The sequence below is a fragment of the Salvelinus namaycush genome, chromosome 2, assembly GCF_016432855.1.
Source record: "Salvelinus namaycush isolate Seneca chromosome 2, SaNama_1.0, whole genome shotgun sequence".
Classification (NCBI taxonomy): domain Eukaryota; kingdom Metazoa; phylum Chordata; class Actinopteri; order Salmoniformes; family Salmonidae; genus Salvelinus; species Salvelinus namaycush.
Genome location: NC_052308.1, coordinates 73,007,879 through 73,029,027, shown reverse-complemented (window position 1 = coordinate 73,029,027; position 21,149 = coordinate 73,007,879). Strand labels below are relative to the sequence as shown.

At 44.0% G+C, this 21,149-nt stretch overlaps 1 protein-coding gene across 1 annotated transcript in view; it reads left to right on the top strand.

Annotated features, from left to right (window-relative positions):
• Positions 1–2,195: 2,195 nt before the first annotated feature.
• The window catches only part of LOC120023395 (voltage-dependent P/Q-type calcium channel subunit alpha-1A-like), a 147,624-nt gene continuing 128,670 nt past the window's right edge, over positions 2,196–21,149 (top strand). Inside the window, exons 1-4 of the mRNA XM_038967409.1 lie at positions 2,196–2,256; positions 6,006–6,278; positions 6,755–7,036; positions 7,446–7,584. Coding sequence (XP_038823337.1) covers positions 2,196–2,256; positions 6,006–6,278; positions 6,755–7,036; positions 7,446–7,584 — 755 coding nt within the window. The remainder of the gene's footprint in view (positions 2,257–6,005; positions 6,279–6,754; positions 7,037–7,445; positions 7,585–21,149) is intronic.

Here is a 21,149-nt window from a genome sequence, read left to right as displayed (position 1 = left end):
TATGATCCCTTATTGATGTCTCTTGTTTAATCCACTTCAACCAGTGGAGATGACGGGGAGGAGACAGGTTAAAGAAAGATTTGTCTTTCTTATTTACATAAGTATTCAGACCCTTTACTCAGTACTTTGTTGAAGCACCGTTGGCAGCGATTACAGCCTCAAGTCTTCTTGGGTGTGACGCTACAAGCTTGGCACACCTGTATTTGGGAATTTCTCCCATTCTTCTCTGCAGATCCTCTCAAGCTCTGTCAGGTTGGATGGGGAGCGTCGCTGCAGAGCTATTTTCAGGTCTCTCCAGAGATGTTTGATCGGGTTCAAGTCCGGGCTCTGGCTGGGCCACTCAAGGACATTTAGAGACATGTCCCGAAGCCACTGTCTTGGCTGTGTGCTTAGGGTCGTTGTCCTGTTGGAAGGTGAACCTTTGCCCCAGTCTGAGATCCTGAGGACAAAAAGCTCAATCTTGGTTTCATCAGACCAGAGAATCTTGTTTCTCATGGTCTGAGTCTCCTTTAGGTGCCTTTGCGAAACTCCAAGCGGGCTGTCATGTGCCTTTTACTGAGGAGTGGCTTCCGTCTGGCCACGCTACCATAAAGGCCTGATTGGTGGAGTGCTGCAGAGATAGTTGTCCTTCTGGAAGGTTCTCCCATCTCCACAGAGGAACTCTGGAGCTCTGTCAATGACCATCGGGTTATTGGTCACCTCCCTGACCAAGGCCCTTCTCCCCCGATTGCTCAGTTTGGCCAGGCTGCCAGCTATAGAAAGAGTCTTGGTGGTTCCAAACTTCTTCCATTTAGGAATGATGGAGGCCACAATGTTTTGGTACCCATCGCCAGAGCTGTGCCTCGACACAATCCTGTCTCGGAACTTTACAGACAGTTCCCTTGACCTCATGGCTTGGTTTTTGCTCTGACATGCACTGTCAACTGTGGGACCTACCAAATCATGTCCAATCAATTGAATTTACCATTTTGCACAGTATCTGCACAAAAACTACATTTTTTTTTATAAGACAGATTATTTATATTGCTGAAAGACTGTCAATGAATTACCCTGCTCTTTAAATGTGAAAGTTCTTGTTGGTTTAGATGAAGTTAGTTGCAGTATGAACAACTCTGTTGCTACCAGATTTAAAGGGATAATCTGTTGTTCCGTCACCCGGTCGCGTCATGCCATTGTTAAGAATGTTCTCAAAATGCCCTCTTATCGGCGCGCCATAGTGGTGCCCAAATTAAGGGATAATGCCCGAGGCTTCGATGGCCAACTGGACTCCAATCAAGTTGTTGAAACATCTCAAGGATGATCAATGGAAACAGGATGCACCTGAGCTCAATTTCGAGTCTCATAACAAAGGGTCTGAATACTAATGTAAATAAGGTATTTCTGTTTTTTATTTTTAATGAATTTGAAATAATTCTACAAACCTGTTTTCACTTCGTCATTATGAGGTATTGCGTGTAGATTGGTGTCGATTGATGAGGAAAAACATTTATTTAATCCATTTTAGAATAAGGCTGTAATGTAACAAAATGTGGAAAAAGTCAAGGGGTCTGAAATACTTCCCGAATGCACTGTATAGTAACTTGCTTACTGCATCAACATGTTTAACTCATCAGAAAAAACATTTGCAAGCTGCAACACATTATTATCCGAGTCCTCATACATGTAATGTGTGGATGTGGAATAAAGGCTATTTCAAATGTTTTTGTTAGTGATATTATTTGTTTATGGTTGTGTATCATCCTTATGGTATCATTATTTCTGAGTCAAGATTATTTTGATACAGTGAGGACATTGAGAAAACCTTTTTCTAATCAAGTTATGGGAATGCTTTTGTAACAAACGGCATGTTTTCAATGAAAAAAAAATCTAAACTGATTGTCAACACAAATGATCAGATGTTATTGTATTAAATGGGGGGGGGGGGTCGCTTAATATTCCCCCCTCCCAAAATAAAATGTTTGATTTAGTTAATTTTTTAGACCTATTGACTTAAACAATATACTCCACATTTACATCAAATTCGTGTTTTAAAACGTTTTTGAAGTCAAGAGCTGCAGAGCTTGATAAATGAAAAGTTCATACCAGCCAGAAACAGATGACAGAACTCTTCTCTGAAAAAATATTGGCTCTCATGCTCTCTTAACTACTGCAATGAGTAGGTCATAGTTCCGTCCTTTCAACATTCTATAATTATGATGGCTTTCTTGCAGTCATATTTGTTGTTTGTGGTTATGTTTTCATTCTTCACTCCAACTGGTAAGTAGAAATCTTTAGAATTAGTTAGTAAACTATACCATTTTGCACAGTATCTGAACAAAAACATTTTTTTTTTTTTTATAAGACTCTGGGATAATTTATATTGCTGAAAGACTGTCAATGAATTACCCTGCTGAAAGACTGTCAATGAATCCTGCTCTTTAAATGTGAAAGTTCTTGTTGGTTTAGATGAAGTTAGTTGCAGTATGAACAACTCTGTTGCTTCCAGATTTAAAGGGATAATCTGTTGTTCCGTCACCCGGTCGCGTCATGCCATTGTTAAGAATGTTCTCAAAATGCCCTCTTATCGGCGCGCCATAGTGGTGCCCAAATTAAGGGATAATGCCCGAGGCTTCGATGGCATTATCACTTATATAAAACGGGTTACCAACATATTCAAATAATGATCGACATACTTTCATTATCTTTGTGTTCTGTATCTATGGACGCGACCCAGTCGTTCGTTCTTTGTGTTCTGTATCTATGGACGCGACCCAGTCGTTCGTTCTTTGTGTTCTGTATATATAGACGCGACCCAGTCGTTCCTAAATGTTCAGAGGAGCTAGCCAACAACACAGCTAACACAATAACTTCGAACTGAAGATGGAAAGACTGAAAACCAGCTGCACTTCGTTTCGTTGTACTTTTTTTCAATTGACATTTCGTTGTATATATCCATAAAAATGTTGCCAGCTGATTCGTGTTTTCAACTGGCTGAGAAACGCTGCCTGCCTCTCTCTCGTCCCTACTCCCGAGCCCTACAGGATCATTACTATCGGACAGTTGGAGATCTAATTTGAATATTGAAACAATGTTGCAAATGTCGGAGAGACAGACAGTAAAGTTTATACAAATCTCTCCTGTTGAAAACTATTTATTTTAAATATATATATTTTTTTTTTTATTTCACCTGTATTTAATCAAGTAGGCCAGTTGAGAACAAGTTCTCATATACAACTGCGACCTGGCCAAGATAAAGCAAAGTAGTGCGACACAAACAACAACACAGAGTTACAAACCCTATCAAATAGGACACTCTACTTTCAGGAGAAAGGGTTTAAAGATCATCCTTGGCTCCATTACAGCCCCTCCTTAAAGGGGGTCCTCTGTTTCTATTGTGATAAATACTTTGCAACACAAAAGTCTAAGCTTGCGACAAAAGCAGATTCAGCTTTTGTCCAGACTAGCTTTCAAAATTGGAAGAAGGCACTGGAGAAATGTAGTGCGCATAAAGACAGCCAGTGTCACAAATGAGCTGTGATGACTCGGATTCAGGAGCCAAAGCCTGTTCATGTGCAACTTTCACGTGAGCTTTAAAGACAGCAGCAACACGCGAGGAGAAATCTTATGAAGATTGTTGGGGGTGTGAAGTTCTTGGCGCTGCAAGGTCAGGCTTTTCGAGGCGTTGATAAGGAGAGGGAATTTCAGCCAGTGTCTAAAGTACAAGGCAGAGGGCGATGCAAAGCTGAACAAGGCAGAGGGCGATGCAGAGCTGACCCCTTGGCTGAAAGGTCACTTTGATTTCACCAGTCCCCAAATGCAAAACACCATTTTGAATCTGGTGGTGTCACGCCCTGACCGTAGAGAGCTTTTTATGTCTCTATTTTGGTTTGGTCAGGGCGTGAGTTGGGGTGGGCATTCTATGTTTTTTTCCCCTATGTTTTCTATTTCTATGTGTTTGGTCTGGTATGGTTCTCAATCAGAGGCAGCTGTCTATCGTTGTCTCTGATTGAGAACCATACTTAGGTTGCCTTTTCCCACCTGTATTTGTGGTGTAGTTGTCTATGGGTAGTTGCCTGTCAGCACTCATGTTTGTATAGCTTCACGGTTCGTTAGTTATTTTGTTAGTTTGTTTAGTGTTCGTTCTTTAAATAAAGAAGAATGTACGCATCCCACGCTGCACCTTGGTCTCCTCTGTTTGACGGCCGTGACAGAACTACCCACCACCAAAGGACCAAGCAGCGTGGAAGAGAGGACTGGACATGGGAGGACATCCTGGACGGCAAGGGATCCTACACATGGGAGGAGATCCTGGCTGGAAGGGATCGCCTCCCATGGGAACAGGTGGAGGCAGCCAGGAAGGCGGAGGCAGCTAGGAAAGGGGCCAAGGATTACACTGGAACACGGCTGGCAAGCAAGCCCGAGAGGCAGCCACAAAAAAAATGTTGGGGGGGGGCACACGGGGAGTGTGGCAGAGTCAGGTTGGAGACCTGAGCCAACTCCCCGTGCTTACCGTGGCGAACATGTGACTGGTCAGGCCCCGTGCTATGGGGTGATGCGCACTGTGTCTCGGCCGAGCATTCACAGGCCGGTGTGCTCGGTGCCAGCGTCCCGCATTTGCCGGGTGGAAGTGGGCATCCAGCCAGAACGGGTGGTGCCAGATCTGCGCTCGAGACCTCCAGTGTGCCTCCACGGCCCAGTGTATCCGGTGCCTCGGCTAAGGAGGAGGCCTCCTGTGTGTCTCCCCAGCCTGGTGAGTCCTGTGCCTGCGCCCAGCCCGGAGCCTCCAGAGACGGCCTCCAGCCCGGAGCCTCCAGAGACGGCCTCCAGCCCGGAGCCTCCAGAGACGGCCTCCAGCCCGGAGCCTCCAGAGACGGCCTCCAGAATTCCTGGGTCATCAACGACAGGGCAAAATATAGCCAAGATGGCATGTGATGTGATGATGCGTCCAGGCCTTCCTCTGTCCCAACTTCCAGGACAAACCTATGACGGTGCCGCAGACATGGCTGGACGATTGCAGGGGGGTGCAAGCCATTTGAAGGAAAGAACAACCCACTGGATATGTATTGTCACTGTGGTCCACACTGTGTGAACTTAGTTACGCAGGCTGCCTGTGTAGCCTCTCCACTGGTAAGAGATTCAATGGGTCTGGTGCATGAATTGGGGGGCTTCTTTAATCAATCTGGCAAGTTCGGCCTTGTAGTGTCTGAAGACCTGACGGGGGACTTGGAGTGCCTGAACACCCTGCAGCTTAGGAAACAGACCGTTTCAGGCATGTTGGAGGCTGTGGACCATGTCAAAACAAGCATGCAGGACAAGCGAACGGAGGAGCACTTTGATGTCTTGTTCGCAACTGCTATGGCAACAAAGTTGGACCTACAACCTATTCAGATGCCTCATATCTCAAACCTACAAAGCGTTACACCGGTCAGGCTGCAGCCCATATAAATCCGGATGCCCAGTCTTTGCACAGAGCCCAATTCTACAACGCCTTGGACACAGTGAATACTCAATTCATAGAGAGGTTTGATCAAGCTGGATTTTACAAGCTGCAGCAGCTTGAACACGTGCTGCTACGCGGAGACAGGGACAAGGCGGTGGACGAGTATCCTAAATACATCTTGTTCTTGCCCTCTCAAGGGACGCCATTTAACCGGCTGTCACAATCTCTGTACAGTCAGCCGGTACTCGCACATGCAACCCACGAGCACAGTGCTTGTTTACATTTACAAAGTTTACATTGTAGTAAAACAAGCTCATATTTTTGGTTCTGATGGGGTACGACCATTGAATGGAGCTCGTGAGGCATTTATAGGTTATATTCTCCAAGAATCAATGGGTATATATAATTTAAGTCTAAATAAATCGATGTAGCAACTGCAGATTGCCCCTTTAAAGAGATAGTAAAAATATATTAAGAGTAATTATTTATAGCCAAATAAAAGAGAACTGCATATTATTGTATAATAACGTATATCTATTATGTGGCAGTATAAAGGTTTACATGCATTCATGTTTTTTCTCACCAGATGGACACTTTATCACCATCCTCGACCTTTGTTATTACAGAGGGGAAGATCCACACGATGTGGAGTACGTCTGGAGAGCTATTTCAGACATGGTGAAGGTCATGGAATACAACAGCACTCTCAATAGATTTACTGGTTACACACCCTTTGGGATACATAACGCTGAGCAATTAAACGCAGATCCCGTGGTCCTGGCATCGTTTCAAACTCCACTTCATTTCTTCTGCAAACATTATGGTGCCCTCGCCTACGAAGCTGGAATAAACAACAATGGTAAGCAGTTCTATGGAGAACGGTGGTGAAAATAAAATACATTTGCATAAGATATTTCAGGAAAAATTGATTTCACATCATAATTTTACAATATTATTTTTAAACACCATTTAGTTGATTTTTACATGAATTACGTTTGGGTTTGACAAGTCAGGGAACTTCCAGAAAGAAAGAACTGCACAGACAGGTTATCTAACTCGTACCATCCCACTGTGGAATCTTACTGAGTTTGTTTTGAGGAAGTGAAAGAGAACTAGCTTGGGTATCAGTCTGACACAACACAAGGCATCTCAATTGACTCCGTCTAAAAGTACACTTACTAAAGCTTATAGGTGGAACACATTGACACCCAAGCTAGAAAGGGAACTGACCCGTATATAGATGTACAACCTAAGTGGACATGTACATACCTGTCCATTGAAAAACACCAAGCAGTAGAAAACAAAAGAATAATGTTTTATTATTTTCCCTCTCAGTTGAGCCCTCCGTCCATCTGAGGTCCATGACGCCCCACAGTGACAGACACCCCTCCATGTTGACGTGCAGCGCCTACAAGTTCTACCCCAAACAGATCAGGGTGACCTGGTTGAGGAATGGACAGGAAGTGACCTCAAACATGACTTCCTCTGAGGAGCTAGCCAATGGCGACTGGCACTATCAGATCCACTCCTACCTGGAGTACACTCCCACACCTGGAGAGAAGATCTCCTGCATGGTGGAGCATGCCAGCTTCACTGAACCAAAGATCCTCCACTGGGGTAAGGAAGTAAGGGGACAAGGAAGCAAGGGAACTAGGAAAAAGCGGACAAGGAAGTCAGGGAACAAACTGAGTGTTACTGGAAATGGTTTAGGGAAGGGAATAAGGAAGTAAGGAAGCAATGAAGTAAGGAAAGGTTGAAATAAGGGAGCAAAGAGCTCTGATAAGTTGGGTTATTAATGATGTGTGTTGTTTTTCAAACAACTGTAACTATAACTACATTCATCTCACTACGTTTCATCCCAGACATGTCTCTGCCAGGGTCTGAGAGGAGTAAGATAGCCATCAAACAACTGTAACTATAACATCTGACTACGTTTCATCCCAGACATGTCTCTGGCAGGGTCTGAGAGGAGTAAGATAGCCATCAAACAACTGTAACTATAACATCTCACTACGTTTCATCCCAGACATGTCTCTGCCAGGGTCTGAGAGGACTAAGATAGCCATCGGGGCATCTGGGCTGGTGCTGGGGCTGGTCTTCGCTGCAGCTGGTCTCCTCTACTACAACAGGAGGAAGACCACTAGTGGTGATGGTGAGTATAAGATGTTTTATTGTCAAATACACCGGATAGGTGCAGTAATGTGTTGTTTTACAGGGTCAGCCATAGTAGTACAGCACCCCTGGAGCAAATTAGGGTTAAGTGCCTTGCTCATGGGCACATCTTGTCGGCTTTCGGCAAGGGATACTGTGAGATACGCTAACCTCTAGGCTACCTGCCGATCTCTACAGACAGATAGTATCGTTTATTGTTCAGTCTGTTACTCTCTGCCTCTACAGTATCTATCCCCCATGATTGTGCTGCTGTCACTTTAAGACCAACAATATAAATGAATAATATGTTAATAACTGCTTCTTAGTCAATCAATGTTAACAGCCAAAATGCACAAATGTAAAAACTCAAACGGTGGTGTATTTTGTTCAACAGGGAGGGAATTGGTGCCAACAAGTCACCCATCCCAGTGATCTCTCAGTGACTACATTACAGTTCTGCATAGTGTAAATATGAGTCCCAAATGGCACCCTATTCCCTATATGGATCCCCGGTCCTGGTCAAAATGAGTGTACCATATAGGGTTCCATTTAGGATGCTACCTAATTCTTATTATGTCTCTGACTGCAGGGTGTCTATAGACACTGCATGGTGTCTATCTCTTGATGATGTTGTCTATATCTTATGTGTAAGGAGTGTCTGCTGCTTTTCTAAAGACTATCAAGAGTTGATATTATTGTTACAGTAACACCTTAAAACAAGTTCCTACATATATGCTATAGGATACAAGATATATTTTTATGAAGTAGTTTGTTTCTCACAAATTGTCTTGAATTGTTTTGAACAAACCAAGTAGTTGGAACCACTTTTTATGCTCTTGAACGACCTTATTGTACAACTGTGTAAACTAGCCTGCAATGCTACCGTACCTGTAGACTTCCTGTCATTGTGCTAACGCTAGTTAGCATTGGCTAAAAAACCCAATAACAATAACATTAACAAACGTGCTGGGTTGAACAGTGGCGCTGTTTCCCCTGGTGCGGATTTCAACTTTAAGAATGTTGTGTTTGCTATTACTGTAAACATGCTTTACTTATCATTCTGATATAATGCTAGCCTCCGCTGTAATTTCATATTGGTATGTGTGTGTGTATAATGTGTGTGTGTGTAGGCTACAGATGTAGGATTGTAATTTGACCTATATTGTCACAGCAAAATAATCCTGTAGTAACAGGATTGAAACGTTTTGTCCATAATATTGCTGGATCGGTGGTTAGGCTATTAGCTGGACAAAAGTAGGCTACATGAAAAGTACAATACTGTTAATATAATCTTGTGTTTTAGGGCGGGGCTTTCAGTGAAGTTATGTACATCACAAAGCTCATCTGCATTTCCTGTGGTGCAGGAAAATTCTCAGCAACAAAAGAGTGATCAATTTAAGATCCTACATCTGTGTACGTGTGTTTCTGTGTATCACTGAGGCTTTTTACATTGTTGTTACAGTACCAACGAAATCCTTTACTGCAGCAACACTCTGGGTGTGTCACAAATGGCACCGTATTCCCTATGTAGTGCACTACTTTTGGCTGGGGCCAATATGGCACCCTATCACCTATATAGTGCACTAGTTTTGACCAGAGCCATATGTGCCCTGGTCTAAAGTAGTGCACTACATAGGGAATAGGGTGCCATTTGTAACCATTTGGAGAGCAGCCTCTGTATAGGATGGATGCCTTTTGGTCAAAATGACACAATTCCGTTTCACTTGTTTTTTCCTTTAAACTTGAGCTATCTGACTTTACACCCAGTGGTGTAAAGTACTTAAGTAAAAATACTTTAAAGTACTACTTAAGTAGGTTTTTGGTGTGTCTGTACTTTACTATTTATATTTTTGACTACTTTTACTTCACTATATTCTTAAAGAAAATAATGTACTTTCTACTCCATACATTTAACCTGACAACCAAAAATACTTGTTACATTTTGAATGCTTAGCAGGATAGGAAAATGGATAAATTCACACACTTATCAAGAGAACATCCCTGGTCATCCTCTGCTTCTGATCTGGCGGACTCACTAAACACACAGGATTCGTTTGTAAACGATGACTGAGTTTACAAGGAAATGGTGCCGCCTGGTTTGCTTAATATAAGGAATTTGAAATTATTTATACTTTTACTTTTGATACTTAAGTATATTTTATCAATTACATTTGATACTGAAGTATATTTGATCAATTACATTTACTTTTGATACTGAAGTATATTTAAAACCAAATACTTTTAGACTTTTACTCAAGTAGTATTTTACTGGGTGACTGTCACTTTTACTTGAATCATTTTCTATTAAGATATTTCAACTTTTACTCAAATATGAGAATTAAGTACTTTTTCCACCATTGCTTATACATATAACTTTTGTAATACCTGGGAGTGTTGAGTTTACTAATAAAGCTTAAAAATGAAGTTTTGAAACAGGCCTCACTTTCTCAATGACTTACCTGACTGAAAGGTTACAAAATCTTCATGTGCATTTTTATCTGACAATATTTAGCAATAATTAGAAAACCATTAGAAGTGAATGACCATATAATATCTGGGTATTTGAGAGTGGATACATGAATATTAGAATAACAGCGAGACACTTACCACAGATAAAAGAGGAAACAGTTAAACGTATCTTCAGTGTTACCTCTATTGGATTCAGTCAAAACCACCACCTAGTGGATGAGGTGGGTCAAATTAGTAGTAACAGTACTGGTTAATTATTATTGTTACATGTAGGCTCTACTTGGCAGCTGAAAAGCTGAATTACAGTACACCTCCCATACAAGTAAACAAGGACAATTAAAATGTCAGAAAGTCAGGATGGGAGGTCTCTAGGAGTTGAAGCAGATTGGAAAGTATTGAGAGCGGAGGACGCATCGATGGTATTACTGAGGAGGGAGCTGGTCAGAGTCAGACACATTCTACGACCCGACTCCTAATCACAGGAATTGTACTTTTCAGTTGATATCTTGAGTACATTATGTTGAAGTAAGACTTATCTTGAACGCACTCTGTTGAAGTAAGACACGGGAAGGGATCTTAAGTTAAAAGCTCTGATAACTTAAGGAGACAGTTTGGACCCTATAGAGTCTATGGTAACTTAAGGAGACAGTTTGGACCCTATGGAGTCTATGGTAACTTAAGGAGACAGTTTGGACCCTATGGAGTCTATGGTAACTTAAGGAGACAGTTTGGACCCTATAGAGTCTATGGTAATTTAAGGAGCTGGTTTGGACCCTATAGAGTCTATGGTAACTTAAGGAGACAGTTTGGACCCTATAGAGTCTATGGTAACTTAAGTAGGCAGTTTGGACCCTATGGAGTCTATGGTAACTTAAGGAGACAGTTTGGACCTTATGGAGTCTATGGTAACTTAAGGAGACAGTTTGGACTCTGGAGTCTATGGTAATTTAAGGACACAGTTTGGACCTTATGGAGTCTATGGTAACTTAAGGAGACAGTTTGGACTCTGGAGTCTATGGTAATTTAAGGACACAGTTTGGACCTTATGGAGTCTATGGTAACTTAAGGAGACAGTTTGGACTCTGGAGTCTATGGTAATTTAAGGAGCTGGTTTGGACCCTATGGAGTCTTTGGTAATTTAAGGAGACAGTTTGGACCCTATGGTAATTTAAGGAGACAGTTTGGACCCTATGGTAATTTAAGGAGACAGTTTGGACCCTATAGAGTCTATGGTAACTTAAGGAGTCAGTTTGGACCCTATAGAGTCTATGGTAATTTAAGGAGACAGTTTGGACCCTATAGAGTCTATGGTAACTTAAGGAGGCAGTTTGGACCCTATAGAGTCTATGGTAACTTAAGGAGACAGTTTGGACCCTATGGAGTCTATGGTAACTTAAGGAGACAGTTTGGACCCTATAGAGTCTATGGTAATTTAAGGAGCTGGTTTGGACCCTATAGAGTCTATGGTAACTTAAGGAGACAGTTTGGACCTTATGGAGTCTATGGTAATTTAAGGAGACAGTTTGGACCCTATGGTAATTTAAGGAGACAGTTTGGACCCTATAGAGTCTATGGTAACTTAAGGAGGCAGTTGGGACCCTATGGAGTCTATGGTAACTTAAGGAGCCGGTTTGAACCCTATGGAGCCTATGCCTATGGATCCTAATCCAAAGTAGTGTTTATATCTAAACAAATGTAAGCTGTAGCCAGTCATGGCTGGAATATGATAACAATGATGACCTGTCTAATGTGCTGATCCACACCTAGATCATATCAGTCAAACTAATGGGTGAAAAATACCCCTTAGACATGAGGGCAAATAGCTGGTTTGAGGTTGGCTAGGACTGTGCTATATAAACAACAACAACAAATAAAACAAGTGAAATTGGTGAGCATGTGAGAAAGCACATGCAGGCTATGGACAGTTTTGTTTTATTAGCAAACTACATGATTAAACGTGATGTGATTTTAACAGTGTAAAGTGGGTTTCCTATATGGAAACAGAGCTTGTTTTTCACTGGCTAGCAGGAAGCTAATTGTAGAATCAACTTTTCTACCTGTTCTCGACTATGGTGATACCATCTCCTGAAGTACAACTGATTCTACTCTAAAATCCCCTGATTGTGTTTATCACAGCGCCCTTCATTTATTACATCTGACAGCTTTAATACTCATCACTGCATCGTTTACCAAGTTGTCTGGGACCCCTTTTAAAGACACGTAGATCACTTCATTACTGTCTTTTTGTTTATAAAGCCCTACTCCACAAGCTGCCAACATACTTAACATCTCTGTTGAAATGTAGAATTTCAGGAAGTCGTTTGGATCATTTGGTGTCTCTGGGTCAATTTAGGAAATTGGTTAAGGATTTTTATAGTGATGAATGTGTTTGTTTTATTTGATCATAATGGCTAATGTGTATATTGTTTGTGTATATTGTGTATATAACTGTGTGTGTGCTGATATGACTGTTGTTCCCAGGCTTGTGAATGAGACCTAGCTCTCAGTGTGTCTCCCTGGTTCAATAAAAGTTGAATAAATAAAATAAAACTGACTTCCTTACTCGCTTAGATGAAGCACATCAGGTGTTTTAATTGGTCCACCACGTGAGAGAAGGGAGGAGCCAGGGAGGGAGGTATTGGTGCTCTCTGTATATCGCTCCATTCTTGTGTATTTTATTTGTCTTGTGTTGCTATTCTATTATAATTTTATTTTTTAAATGTTTTTAATATGCATAGTTGGGAAAGGCTTGTAAGCAAGTATTTCACGGTAAAGTTTACACCAGTTGTATACGGCACGTGTTAAAAATAGAATTTGATTTGATTTGAGGTCAGAGTAGTAGGCCTATTCATATCGGTTTAGCTGTTGTAACCTATTTTATCCACTAGGTGGCAGTACACGTTCAAATGATTAACACGCTATATAGAGACCTACTGTATCTGTCTGTCTCTTGTCAAATCAATTCAAATCTGATTTTATTGGTCACATGCGCCGAATACAACGAGTGAAGACTTTACAGTGAAATGCTGACTTACGAACTCATTCCCAACCATGCAGAGTTAAAAAAGTCAACCAAATATTTGCTAAATAAAAAGGAAATAGTAACACAATAAAAACAACAGTGAGGCGATATCCAAGGAGTTTCAGTACCGAGTCAATGTGCAGGGGTACCAGTACTGAGTCAATGTGCAGGGGTACGAGTACTGAGTCAATGTGCAGGGGTACGAGTACTGAGTCAATGTGCAGGGGTACCAGTACTGAGTCAATGTGCAGGGGTACGAGTACTGAGTCAATGTGCAGGGGTACGAGTACTGAGTCAATGTGCAGGGGTACGAGTACTGAGTCAATGTGCAGGGGTACGAGTACTGAGTCAATGTGCAGGGGTACCAGTACTGAGTCAATGTGCAGGGGTACGAGTACTGAGTCAATGTGCAGGGGTACGAGTACTGAGTCAATGTGCAGGGGTACGAGTACTGAGTCAATGTGCAGGGGTACCAGTACTGAGTCAATGTGCAGGGGTACGAGTACTGAGTCAATGTGCAGGGGTACCAGTACTGAGTCAATGTGCAGGGGTACCAGTACTGAGTCAATGTGCAGGGGTACGAGGTAGTTGAGCTGGTTGAGGTAATATGTACATGTAGGTAGGGGTAAAAGTGACTAGGCAATCAGGATAGATAATAAACAGAGTAGCAGCAGCATATGTGAAGTGTGTGTGTGTGTGTGTATGTGTGTGTGTGGGAGTGTATGTAGTGTGTGTGTGTGTGTTGGTAGTATGTGTGCGTGGGTAGAGTCTAGTGAGTGTGCAGCTATAATTCTGTAACACAGGTGTGTCAAACCATTTGTCGGCCCATCTCCTGATTATTTGTGGTCCGGCTAGTATACCTGTCTGATTATTTGTGGTCTGGCTAGTATACCTGTCTGATTATTTGTGGTCTGGCTAGTATACCTGTCTGATTAGTTGTGGTCCGGCTAGTATACCTGTCTGATTATTTGTGGTCTGGCTAGTATACCTGTCTGATTATTTGTAGCCTGGCTAGTATACCTGTCTGATTATTTGTGGTCTGGCTAGTATACCTGTCTGATTATTTGTGGTCTGGCTAGTATACCTGTCTGATTAGTTGTGGTCCGGCTAGTATACCTGTCTGATTATTTGTGGTCTGGCTAGTATACCTGTCTGATTATTTGTGGTCTGGCTAGTATACCTGTCTGATTATTTGTGGTCTGGCTAGTATACCTGTCTGATTAGTTGTGGTCCGGCTAGTATACCTGTCTGATTATTTGTGGTCCGGTTAGTATACCTGTCTGATTATTTGTGGTCTGGCTAGTATACCTGTCTGATTATTTGTGGTCCGGCTAGTATACCTGTCTGATTATTTGTGGTCCGGCTAGTATACCTGTCTGATTATTTGTGGTCCGGTTAGTATACCTGTCTGATTATTTGTGGTCTGGCTAGTATACCTGTCTGATTAGTTGTGGTCCGGCTAGTATACCTGTCTGATTATTTGTGGTCCGGCTTGTATACCTGTCTGATTATTTGTGGTCCGGCTAGTATACCTTTCTGATCAACCTAACAATCTAATTGACAAAGCGTCATGTTGGGAACCCTGATGAATGAAGAAACCCCTCTGTCCCACCAACCCAACCTAACACATCTCTTCCTCTGAGGAGAATCTCAGCTTTTCTATCATTAATCACCATCACACCTGAGTTTAATTCAGTTTAATCCAAGATGGCCGAACAGGAGTAAAATGAGATGGATACTGTAATTACATTCAAACCTGGGCTACTTCCCAAACACCACCCTGTTCCCTATGTACCACACTACTTTTAACCAGAGCCCTATTGGCCCTTGACCTTTGTTCAGAGCCCTATTGGCCCTTGACCTTTGTTCAGAGCCCTATGCTGCTGTACCAAGCAAAAAGTCAGTAACTGCTCATTTGGTTGAACATTAGTTCACGTCATTTTTGCTATGTTGAATAGATGCTTAATCATGTGGACAAGCATCCTGCCTCTATTGTATTGTGTTTGGGAGAAAATGGGGGTCATGTTAGCAGTAACTGTATAACGTTCCATGCTATGAGCAGTTACTGCCTTTTTGCTTGGCAGGGCAGAATGGGCCCTTGACTTTTGTTCAGAGTCCTATGGTCCCTTGACCTTTGTTCAGATCTCTATGGTCCCTTGACCTTTGTTCAGAGCTCTATGGTCCCTTGACCTTTGTTCAGAGCTCTATGGTCCCTTGACCTTTGTTCAGAGTCCTATGGTCCCTTGACCTTTGTTCAGATCTCTATGGTCCCTTGACCTTTGTTCAGATCTCTATGGTCCCTTGACCTTTGTTCAGAGCTCTATGGTCCCTTGACCTTTGTTCAGAGCTCTATGGTCCCTTGACCTTTGTTCAGAGTCCTATGGTCCCTTGACCTTTGTTCAGAGCTCTATGGTCCCTTGACCTTTGTTCAGAGTCCTATGGTCCCTTGACCTTTGTTCAGTATGGGTCCTATGGGCTCTGGTTGAAAGTAGTGCCCTATATGCCCCAAAGTAGTGCCCTACAAAGGGAATGGGGTGCCATTTTGGATGCAACCCTGGTCCGATCGAGTTAATAATTAAGCTCTGTCAATCAAAGGCCTAGGATCAGTTTATATACCCACGGTCCCAACCATCACAATTAGGAGCTAACATGCAAAACTGGCGTTAGATCAGTGGTTATACTGTAAGTTACATAATTTAGACGGATCAACCAATCAATCATTCATATGTATTTTTGAATGCCCTTTTTACATCAGAAGTTGTCACAAAGTGATTTACAGATACCCAGCCTTAAACCCCACAGAGCAGGATGTAGGATTAGTTTATTTCCCATAATAGTATCTAGCTGGCTGCACTTAAAGCTCAAATCAAAGTTTATTTGTCACGTGCGCCAAATACAACAGGTGTAGACTTTACAGGGAAATGCTTACTTACAGGCTCTAACCAATAGTTGCAAAAAAGGTATTAGGTGAACAATAGGTAAGTAAAGAAATAAAACAACAGTGAAAGACAGGCTATATACAGTAGCGAGGTTATAAAATTAGCTGATTGAGGTAGAATGTACATGTAGATATGGTTAAAGTGACTATGCATATATGATGAACAGAGAGTAGCAGTAGTGTAAAAGAGGGGTTGGCGGGTGGTGGGACACAATGCCGATAGCCCGGTTAGCCAATGTTCGGGAACACTGGTTGGTCGTCCCAATTGAGGTAGTATGTACATGAATGTATAGTTAAAGGGACTATGCATATATAAAAAAACAGAGTAGCAGCAGCGTAAAAAGAGGGGTTGGGGGGGCACACAATGCAAATAGTCTGGGTAGCCATTTGATTACCTGTTCAGGAGTCTTATGGCTTGGGGGTAAAAACTGTTGAGAAGCCTTTTTGTCCTAGACTTGGCACTCCGGTACCGCTTGTCATGCGGTAGTAGAGAGAACAGTCTATGACTGGGGTGGCTGGAATCTTTGACAATTTTTAGGGCCTTCCTCTGACACCGTCTGGTATAGAGGTCCTGGATGGAAGGCAGCTTAGCCCCAGTGACGTACTGGGCCGTACCCACTACCCTCTGTAGTGCCTTGCGGTCAGAGGCCGAGCAATTGCCGTACCAGGCAGTGATGCAACCAGTCAGGATGCTCACGATGTTGCAGCTGTAGAATCTTTTGAGTTGTAGAACCCATGCCAAATCTTTTTAGTTTCCTGAGGGGGAATAGGCTTTGTCGTGCCGTCTTCACGACTGTCTTGGTGTGTTTGGACCATTCTAGTTTGTTGTTGATGTGGACACCAAGGAACTTGAAGCTCTCAACCTGCTCCACTACAGCCCCGTCGATGAGAATGGGGGCGTGCTCGGTCCTCCTTTTCCTGTAGTCCACAATTAGGGATAGGTTGTTATTCTGGCACCACCCGGCCAGGTCTCTGACCTCCTCCCTATAGGCTGTCTCGTCGTTGTTGGGGATCAGGCCTACCACTGTTGTGTCGTCTGCAAACTTAATGATGGTGTTGGAGTCGTGCCTGGCCATGCAGTCGTGGGTGAACAGGGAGTACAGGAGGGAACTGAGCACGCACCCCTGAGGGGCTCCAGTGTTGAGGATCAGCGTGACAGATGTTGCTACCTACCCTTACCACCTGGGGGCGGCCCGTCAGGAAGTCCAGGATCCAGTTGCAGAGGGAGGTGTTTTGTCCCAGGATCCTTAACTTAGTGATGAGCTTTGAGGGTACTATGGTGTTGAACGCTGAGCTGTAGTCAATGAATAGCATTCTCACATAAGTGTTCCTTTTGTCCAGGTGGGAAAGGGCAGTGTGGAGTGCAATAGAGATTGCATCATCTGTGGATCTGTTTGGGCGGTATGCAAATTGGAGTGGGTCTAGGGTTTCTGGGATAATGGTGTTGTGAGCCATGACCAGCCTTTCAAACTACTTCATGGCTACGGACGTGAGTGCTACGGGTCTGTAGTCATTTAGGCAGGTTGCCTTAGTGTTCTTGGGCACAGGGGCTATGGTGGTCTGCTTGAAACATGTTGGTATTACCGACTCAATCAGGAACATGTTGAAAATGTCAGTGAAGACACCTGCCAGTTAGTCAGCACATGCCCGGAGCACACGTCCTGGTAATCAGTCTGGCCCCGCAGCCTTGTGTATGTTGACCTGTTTAAAGGTCTTACTCACGTCGGCTACGGAGGGCGTGATCACACAGTCATCCGGAACAGCTGATGCTCTCATGCATGCCTCAGTGTTGCTTGCCTCAAAGTGAGCATAGAAGTGATTTAGCTCGTCACGTAGGCTCGTGTCACTGGGCAGCTTGCGGCTGTGCTTCCCTTTGTAGTCTGTAATAGTTTGCAGGCCCTGCCACATAAGACGAGCGTCGGAGCCGGTGTAGTATGATTAAATCTTAGCCCTGTATTGACGCTTTGCCTGTTTGCTGGTTCATCGCAGGGCATAGCAGGATTTCTTGTAAGCTTCCAGGTTAGAGTCCCGCACCTTGAAAGCGGCAGCTCTACCCTTTAGCTCAGTGCGAATGTTGCCTGTAATCCATGGCTTCTGGTTGGGGTATGTACGTACAGTCACTGTGGGGACGACGTCCTCGATGCACTTATTGATAAAGCCAGTGACTGATGTGGTGGAAGAATCTGGAAGAATCCCGGAACATATTCCAGTCTGTGCTAGCAAAACAGTCCTGTAGCTTTGCATCTGCTTCATCTGACAACTTTTTTATTGATCTAGTCACTGGTGCTTCCTGCTTTAATTTTTGCTTGTAAGCAGGAATCAGGAAATAGAGTTGTGGTCGGATTTACCAAATGGAGGGCGAGGGAGAGCTTTGTACGTGTCTCTGTGTGTGGAGTACAGGTGATCTAGAATGTTTTTCCCTCTTGTTGCACATTTAACATGTTGATAGAAAATAGGTAGAACTGATTTAAGTTTCCCTGCATTAAAGTCTCCGGCCACTAGGGGTGCCGCATCTGGGTGAGTGGTTTCCTGTTTGCTTATTTCCTTATACAGCTGACTGAGTGTGGTCTTAGTGCCAGCATCTTTCTGTGGTGGGAAATAAACAGCCACGAAAAGTATAGCTGAAAACTCTCTAGGCAAGTAGTGTGGCCTACAATTTATCACAATATACTCTACTTCAGGTGAGCAAAATCTAGAGACTTCCTTAGATTTCATGTACCAGCTGTTGTTTACAAATATGCACAGACTGCCCCCCCTCGTCTTACCGGAGAGTGCTGTTCTATCCTGCCGGTGCAGCGTGTATCCCGCTAGCTGAATATCAATGTTGTCATTCAGCCACGATTTCGTGAAACATAGGATATTACAGTTTTTGATGTCCCGTTGGTAGGATATTCGTGATCGTACCTTGTCTAATTTATTGTCCAGTGATTGCACGTTGGCGAGTAGTATTGACGGTAACGGCAGCTTTCCCAGTCACTCTCTCCGGGTCCTGACAAGGCATCCGGCTCATTGTCCTCTGTACCTGCGTCGCTTCCTCTTGCAAAGAACGGGGATGTCGGCCCTGCCGGGTGTTTGGAGAATGTCCTGTGCGTCTTGCTTGTTGAAGAAAAAATCTTTGTCTAATCCGAGGTAGTGATCGCTGTCCTGATGTCCAGAAGCTCTTTTTTGCCGTAAGATACGGTTGCAGAGACATTATGTTCAAAATACAAATAACGCAAAACAAACCACATAATAGCACAATTGGTTGGGCGCCGTAAAACTGCTGCCATTTCTTCCGGCGCCATTTTGACCAAACCAGTGTCCTTTAAATTTGGGCCCAGACCCAACCAGTGCCTCCAAGCCCCTCACCCTCTTCAGTCCTCTCTCTCTCCATCCCTCCACCCCTCCATCCCTCTGTCCTCTCTCTCCATCCCCTCACCTCTCCATCCCACTGTCCACTCTCCACCCCCCCACCCCTCCATACCTATCTCCTCTCTCTCTCCCCCCACCACCCCTCCATACCTCTCTCCTCTCTCTCTCCACCCCCCACCCCTCCATACCTATCTCCTCTCTCTCTCCCCCACCACCCCTCCATACCTCTCTCCTCTCTCTCTCCACCCACCACCCCTCCATACCTCTCTCATCTCTCTCTCCACCCCCCACCCCTCCATACCTCTCTCCTCTCTCTCTCCACCCCCCACCCCTCCATACCTATCTCCTCTCTCTCTCCCCCCACCACCCCTCCATACCTCTCTCCTCTCTCTCTCCACCCCCCACCCCTCCATACCTATCTCCTCTCTCTCTCCACCCCCCACCCCTCCATACCTCTCTCCTCTCTCTCTCCACCCCCCACCCCTCCATACCTATCTCCTCTCTCTCTCCACCCCCCCACCCCTCCCTCTCTCTGTCCTCTCTCTCTCCACCCCCACCCCTCCATCCCTCTATCCTCCCTCACTCCCACATATTGTAACACAGTGTGAGTAATGGGACCAAAGCATCTTCTCAGTCATGCAGAGGAGGAGGGGGAAGCAGGGTTGTGTGTGTGTGGTGTGGTGTGTTTGTTTGTGTGTGTGTGTGTGTGTGTGTGTGGGTGTAAGTGGGTCACCTTCCGGGAGCATCCGGCCTCCTAGTTGCTACACACACCACACACACACACCACGTCCTCCTCTCCCTCCACCCACTGCCCCCTTTTCCCACTCAGGCCTCTGTGAGTTTAGCAGGAAACCTGAAGTGGGGAAGAAATAAGAAAAACATAACCTCTCTCTCTGTGTCTCTCTCTCTCTCTCTCTCTCTCTCTCTCTCTCTCTCTCTCTCTCTCTCTCTCTCTCTCTCTCTCTCTCCCTCTCTCTGTCTCTCTCTCTGTCTCTCTGTCTCTCTGTGTCTCTGTCTCTCTCTCTCTGTCTCTCTCTCTCTCTGTCTCTCTGTGTCTCTCTCTCTCTGTCTCTCTGTCTCTCTGTCTCTCTGTGTCTCTCTCTCTCTGTCTCTCTGTCTCTCTGTGTCTCTGTCTCTCTCTCTCTGTCTCTCTGTGTCTCTGTGTCTCTGTGTCTCTCTCTCTCTGTGTCTCTGTGTCTCTGTCTCTCTCTCTCTCTCTCGCTCTCTGTCTCTCTCTCTCTCTCTCGCTCTCTCTCTCTCTCTCTCTCTCTCTCTCTCTCTCGCTCTCTCTCTCTCTCTCCCTCTCTCAATTTTAATTTACGGGGCTTTATTGGCATGGGAAACCTATGTTTACATTGCCAAAGCAAGTGAAATACATAATACACAAAAGTGAAATAAACAATAAAAAAATAACAGTAAACATTACACTCACAAAAGTTCCTAAAGAATAAAGACATTTCAAATGTCATATTATGTCTATATACAGTGTTGTAATGATGTGCAAAGTCTCTCTTTCTCTCTCTCTCTCTGTGTCTCTCTCACACTACTACAGCTACTGCCCATTGCAGAATCAGACTCAAGCCTCGTTCTCAACAAACAAAACACTCCCTCCCTCCCTCCTTTTCTCCTGCCCTCAGAGGAAGATTCCCACAATGCACTTTTGGCATGTTTACATTTTCAATAGGCCCCGTGTGTGTGTGTGTGTGTGTGTGTGTGTGTGTGTGTGTGTGTGTGTGTGTGTGTGTGTGTGTGTGTGTGTGTGTGTGTGTGTGTGTGTGTGTGTGTGTGTGTGTGTGTGT